A 7,117-nucleotide genomic window follows, 5' to 3' on the forward strand; every position below is an offset into this window, starting at 1 on the left:
AGCCTAGAGGTTTGGAATTTTCTTCATGTTTTATATTTCGGTTAGAACATGAAAGTAGTGGGGGGTTCAGAGGCTTCAGTAAGAGCTGCTCAAATATGCCTCAGCTCTTCATTTATAAAACATTTAATGGAGGCTTTTGCAGCTGGTGGTGATCTGTGGTGAAAGCTAAGCAACTTGAGACCAGGCTATGTGTAGCTGCTGAGGAAGTAGACTGAAGCTGCTCTTTGGAAAAAGTTACTTCATTTTCAGAGCAAAAGCTCCATCTGATTTCCTCTTCTTACCCTCATTTAATTTTTTTATTTCATCAGATTAGTATGGGAATGCTAATATGCAGACCTGTAGGTCTGCTCAGGTAAGTCACATGGGGAATTGCTCAGAGGCCCTAGAAGTAGTCTCAGAAAGCCCTGCACCTGGAGGAAATGCTGAAACATTTGAGGCGGGTGGGAAAGTGCAGGGTAAGACCCACATTCTCATTTCACCAAGGCCTAGAATGCTGAGGTGTATTTTATGATCCATGATCCATTTCTCCCAACTGCATTGCCCTTCCATATATAGAAAATAAAGTTTTATCAAGTACCATGCCATGGAATAACTTTTCTTCTTTTCCTGTTAACCTCATCATGAGGATGGTCTGTGACTCAAGTGTGGCTCAAGTTTAGAAATGGCTCTTCTAGATACCTTGGCAGAGAGAGAACTAATGATTGTTTAATACATGCTATGTGCTGAAAGGTGCTAGATGCTTTATACATATTATATCATACTGCGTGTGCCTGCTTTTACAAAGGAAATATAATGAGAACCTCAGTCACTGATGTCTAGTAAGGTGCTTCAGATCACTGAGGCAGGGATACTAGGAAAGTGAGTGAAACGGTTACTCCTTGGTCATCTCCTGGCAGATTAATTAGAGAGTTAATAAATGTTTTTCAGTGACCAGAATATGTCATTTTTTCACTCTGAAAATCTCTTCATCCAAAGAATAGCCCAAAAGAACAATGCTGTAAGATTCTATGTATAGTGATAACTAGTATACTTTGGGTCCTAACTTTCAACTTCGTCTTTTTAGCCTTTTAGGGAAATGTATACCATTTTTGAAGATCTGCCATGCCCCTTCAAATGGGGCATGGTGAGGGAAAATGAGAAAGGGAGGAGAATCTTGTATTGTCCCAGAGCACTAGGAATAGAAAAGAGAGAAAAAGGGAGATAGAAGAGAGGAGACAAGAGAGACTTATACTCCCATTTGGAGAGCACATAGTAATGAGTCAACAAGCATCAACATAATCAATTGTCATCATTAGGGCATTGAACCAGGTGGATATTTGTGGCTTCTATTTTGTTTGCTACTATCATACCCTCAGCAGGTTAGACTGCATAGCCAATGTATAGCTTTCCAGAAGGAGCAAGTAGAGGTATAGGAATGTTAAATTATTTAGGGATATTAGGCCAAAATGTTATCTCCCCAAGAGAGAGTTCAACCTTCAAGAACCTATGGGGACACAGCAGATTCAAGCCAGGTGCAAGAAGATTCTTGGAGTTCTGTATCCCTTAGGGGTTCTTTGTTTGAGAGACCAACTGAGACTACATGGGATGGGAGAAAAGATGTTGCCATAAAAGAAAAGCAGAATGAAAGTACTGAAAGGAAAGGGCAGGGATCGCGGGTAGAAAGTCATCTGATGTTCACACCAAGGTCTCAGGACAATGCCACATGCAGAGGAGTTAATCAAAAGTATTAGTTTCAAGGACTGTAATGAAAAGACAGATTCCAAGCTGGTCATTCCAAGAATTCCACCAGAGCAGGAGCCAAGTAAGGAGTAGACACCAGCTAGCAGTTACTGTTTACAGATGGGATGTCCCTTGGGAAGAGGGAGAAATTTGGGCAAAAAAGGGTACAGGCAGCCAGGATACTCTACATATAAAATATCTGGCATAGTTCAGGAATTTTAAATACTTAACAATTGTTCTCTCTCTGTCCAGAGTGTCTGGGAGGGAATGTCTTCTCACAGGCTGAGAAATAGGGCAGTAGACAGGACTCTGAGTTGAGCTGGTCTGTTGTCTTCTTATTGAGGGTAGGAGAGAAATAGAGCAGGCTATGGGTATCTGGGTATGTATTCACAACAGCTAAGATATGTAAGGGCAAAGGTTGATAGGCACCTGTTAATATTGTCACTCCAAGTAGGATGAGTAAACACATAAAGGACTCAAGGAGAAGATCCCTTGGCAAAAGAGAGGCTAGCTAAGGACAGAAGATAGAAGGTGAGATGTTGGCACTCATACCAGTCCTTTGCAAAATGCTTCCCTAAACCGTTCCATAGTTGTGCTTCTTAAACTTTTGTGTGCACATGAATCACCAAGATATTGTGTTAAAATACAGATTCTGATATGGTAGGTCTGGGGAGAGGACTGTTAACAAGTTCCCAGGGCATGATGATGTTTCCAGGGTAGGAACTAAAGTGAGTGGCCAGGCTTTTTATGACACTGTTTCCTTAATATGCTTATAGAGGCTCAGAGCCAAAGTCTCTGGTCAAGAATATTTTAAAAATTATGATTAAATAAAGATTAACAGATTTCTTTCATGCAAGATTTTTCACAGATTTAAATATGCTAATGTGATTGTGAATCTCTGAGTTTATGGGATAAAAGGGGATATAAAATTCAATTTCTGAACCTGTTAGACCACAGGAACTATTTTTTTTCCCCTATTATTATCTGATAGAACCCTGTGAAGGAAAGGTTTTCTGAACATACCCTAAGCTATAAACCTCTGTTCCCACTGAAGGAATACAGCACCCCCCACCCCCCCAGATCCCTCCAGGTCAACCCCTAGTCCTGTTGTATAATTGTGACATCCCCTTCACTTCACTTCTAGGTGAAGACAACGTTTGGTAAAATAAAGGAGAAGTACCTGAGTGAATACTGCTTTTCTGGTACCTACATTCTCTCCCTCCTTCAGCATGGCTATCACTTCACAGCAGTGAACTGGGCAAACATTGATTTCACTGAAAAGGTAACCGGGGTACCTGTTGGGTTGGAGCGAGGTCAGTTGGTAATGATGGAAGCAGCTTTGGCTTGAAAGGGGTGGGGGTCAAACTGATTTAAAGTTTTGGCCTCCTGTCCTGTTCCACCACTTCATCTCTAACTCAAGCTGGCATTCTGGGTCAAACCTTGCTGGCTATGTCTGCCGGCAAGCTGTGGGCATCCGATCTAAGAAGAACTGCCTGTATTCTCAGCCATACCTTTCTGCTCACATAACAGTGACTAATACCTTATGAAAACAAAAAATGAGATGTTCAAGTAAAGTAACAGCATTTTAGTAGGCACAGTGATTTTGTGTGCTGACTTCAACACCCATCCCAAGGGCCTCTTCCACTAGTAGGGAAAGGATGATTGTGCCTTGTTGGTTGTGGCTCTCAATTCCAACTGCTTCAAGGTTGATCCATCTGCAAGCTATGTGAAAAAGGCCACTGAGTGGCTGTGAATGGGGCTGGGGGTGCGTGGGTTCCTAGTTGCTTAGAATCCTGGTTTAGTATAAACCCTGAAAAAGCAACTTTGCTTCTGTGCTTCATCACAGCACCCCCTGCAGGTGTGCAGGCAGATGGGAACATTTACATCAGCTATGTGACTACTTGATGAAAACTGTGTTAGAAGCCAAGTTTCTCTGCCTTTTTAAACCTGTGCCCCCAGAGAACAAAAGCATTTTGCCCCCCTTATTAAACATTGTGATTTCAAGCAAAATGAAACATTGAGGCAATGGTCTGTAGCAGCCCTGATGAAGCTAGTTTGTTCACACTCTTGTGGGCACTTACTTTGCTAATTCAAAAATTCAAACAAATCTTTTCCTTGTTTTTTAATATCCCAGCTTTCCTTGCATTTCCATCACAGCTGTTTTTTTTTTTTTTTTTTTGGTTGTTTCTTTGAAGGAGATATCTATGCTTAATTTACAAGGAATGAGCAGGGCAGTTTTGATTTATATTCTTTGCACACCAACAGCTGGGTGATATTTGTAAGTCCGGATAACTCCTCTTAACTCTGGAGCTTTCCTTGATACATGCAGTCAGATAAGGTCCTTAGCCCCCATACAGGGAAGTTGACCTTTTACAGATTATTTATTCCTGGAATTGGGAAGGCTTTGGGGGAAAGGAACATTTCCATGCATTATTGATTGGAGTGCAAACTGGCACAACCTTTTGGGAGACGGTTTTGGCAATATGTACCAAGTGCCTTAAAAATGTGCACGTCACTCTATCCAATTACTCCATTTTTAGAATTTGTAAGTAAATGAGTAAAGTGAGTAAAAATGACTACATAAAATAGCCCATACTAATGATGATATGTAAAATATCTTACGAGCTATGGGATGATGTTCACAGTGCATTGCTAAGTGAAAAAATTCTATATGGAGTTTATTCCATTTTTTTGTAAGGAAAAAACCATACATAGATAGGACCAGGAGGATATGTCACAAAATTATAACAGTACAACTTCTGTATGGTGAAATATGAGTTTTATCTTCTTTAGGCTTATCTATTCTTCCTTTTTTCTACCATGACCATGCATAACTCATATACTAAAAATGTTTCTAAAATCATCATTCATAGACCACCTGCATTTCCATAAGCATGGAGGTGACTAGAAAATATTACTAGAAAGATGGCTGGGTAGAGCATATTTTATCATTTAATAAGAATCCTTTCTCATGCATATGCATAGTTTTCCAACTTTCATAAGGTGAGATTGACTTGTTGGTATTATTCCTTAGTTGAATCATTAAAGAAATCCAGGACGGGTTTCCCGGGCCTGACAAGGATGGTAAAAGGCCAGGGACAATTGCAACTCCATCATTCTCTCACCTGCCTCCTACAACCTGTCCCCAAAGTTCCTACAAATAACAGAACAGGAAAGCAAATCTCTGAAGGCCTATTTTAATTAATCTTTTAGGCAGGAGAAGTGGACAGTGAACAAATTCCTCTCGGAACTTTGGGAATATAATAGGGAGAATCCATGCTTTCCTTCTTAATCACTTGCTATTCTGTTATCCCTACAACCTATTCTCCATTTAAAATATAAAATTAATCCTTTTAGAGAACTGCGCATGGTGCTCTCTACCTAGTGGTTGGACTGGGGTTGCCTGAAAGCTACAGGTTGTCTCCTTGGATCACAAATAAAACTTTCCTCATTTTTTTGCAGATCAAGGACACCAATGCTGGGTGGACTTTGGGCTACATGCTGAACCTGACCAACATGATCCCAGCTGAGAAGCCATTTACTGCACCTCTCTCCCACTCTATCTATGTCTTCCTTATGGTCCTCTTCTCCCTGATCCTGGTCACAGTGGTAGTTGTAGGCTTTATTGTCTTTCATAGACATTCATGTTTCTGGAAAGAAGAGGTATAGCAGGAGCAGCTGAAATCTGCTGGCTGGAGTGAGAAGTAAACCTGCCCAGGGAGTATTTTCCTCCACAACTGTGTACAAGGTCATCCTTCCCTGCTTTTCAGGGCCAATCTTGACCAGCACAAAGCTTCTCTGGCTTTTGCTGAAGCCTTTCCGTGGGAGGTATTCAGCACCCTCGGCCTCAAGGACTTCCTGGCAGATTCTTGTTTGTGAGTCTTCCTATTTACCCCCTTCCTCCTTTGTACTCTCTGCTGTGTATGTCTTTAAGACCCGCCACCTTTCATGACTTTTGCTCTATAAAAGAACAATATTGACTTTATCCAGAAGAACCGAGAATCTTGAGTCCTGTGCTGGGAAGTTGAGCTGGCTTAAAGCAGAATCTCAGGAACTGATTCAGGTGTACTCAGCTCCCTTTCCTTTTCATGCTTGCCATTTATTAAAAAAGCCATACAATGCCTCTGAAAGGAGCAGACACATCTCATTCTAAGCCCATCCTTTGGATGAGAGAATTTTCTAGACTAGGCACATATGTGCTAGGGCCAAAGAGTCTTTAATGAAAACTATGAGCTCGTGTAATTAATACAATACTTAATCCAATCCAAAACAGGGATGTGTGTGTGAGTCACATATTCTTGGGTGATGCCAAAAAATGCTGCAATGTGGAACACCTAGACTAGAGATTTCTTAAAAGCTGATATACATGTAGGCATTCAGATACTAAATGGTAGGTGCATCCATGTTAGGAAGAAAAATACAGTTTTAACTCAGGGTTGTGAAAATGCATCCTCTAATGCATTATTGGGTTTTAAAAACTGTGGTAAAATATTCATAATTTAAAACTCACCATTTTAACATGTACAATTCAGTGGCATTTAATCCATATGCAATGTGTGTAATCATCACCACTATCTAGTTCCAGAATACATTTATTACTGAGAAATTGGCTGGAGACAAGAGCATCTCACACCTAACTTTTTTGCTAATGGCTGAACACACTGATTGCACCACAAGGGTGGTCACTGAGTTTTAAAGCTAGGCTATATCTTACTGTCCTGGAGTTTAATTTAGTGAGAGAACCACGTTAGTGTAGCGTGGCTTGCTTTTAGGGCTGTCATAGTATTTACACATCAATATGTGCCAAAACCATGTCTGAAATTGTTGTTGCCACCTTGTCACACAAGTATGGGCTTTATTTACTTATTCCATGGAATATTTTGTGGAAGGAGTGGTTATAGACTTTGTCATTATAACATAAAGAGAGCGTCTACCCCTTTAAGAATCGCTGAGTTATTCATTGAGCAGGATTGAGTGATGATGTGTTATTCTGACCTTGTCCCCACCACTCCATTTTCTGTATTTGGGGAATGACTGTTGAACTGTTGGGGGAAGGAAAGTTATTCCAGAAACTAGAAGCCAAATGTCCTTATATTTCTTAGGACAATCCAAGTCATTTTGACTGTCCAGATCAATATAAACTTAATAAAGCTGTGGACTGGAATGTTTTTTTCTTTTCTACTACTCACAACTGAACTTACTGGACCTTGATTAGGACATTTAAATCCTCTTTCTTGTGGTAGGTGCCTACAGTGTTATATATTCAGCATACCATGCTCCACGCGCTAGATCATTACTTCCTTATCTCATTTAATCTTCACAATAATCTGAAAAAGCTATTATCATCCTTACTTCATAGAAACAGAAACTGAGGCTCAGAGGGTTAAATCACTTGCCT

At 40.4% G+C, this 7,117-nt stretch overlaps 1 protein-coding gene across 9 annotated transcripts in view; it reads left to right on the plus strand.

The window, feature by feature from the left end:
* Positions 1-6,883, plus strand: part of ENTPD1 (ectonucleoside triphosphate diphosphohydrolase 1) — a 219,492-nt gene extending 212,609 nt beyond the window's left edge. For all 9 annotated transcript variants that reach the window (XM_077125566.1, XM_077125572.1, XM_077125571.1 and 6 more), the window contains 2 exons: positions 2,864-3,001; positions 5,182-6,883. In XM_077125566.1, the coding sequence (XP_076981681.1) occupies positions 2,864-3,001; positions 5,182-5,388 (345 nt within the window). In that variant the 3' untranslated portion in view covers positions 5,389-6,883. The remainder of the gene's footprint in view (positions 1-2,863; positions 3,002-5,181) is intronic.
* Positions 6,884-7,117: the final 234 nt, after the last annotated feature.

This window comes from Tamandua tetradactyla, chromosome 13 (genome assembly GCF_023851605.1).
Source record: "Tamandua tetradactyla isolate mTamTet1 chromosome 13, mTamTet1.pri, whole genome shotgun sequence".
Taxonomy (NCBI): Eukaryota; Metazoa; Chordata; class Mammalia; order Pilosa; family Myrmecophagidae; genus Tamandua; species Tamandua tetradactyla.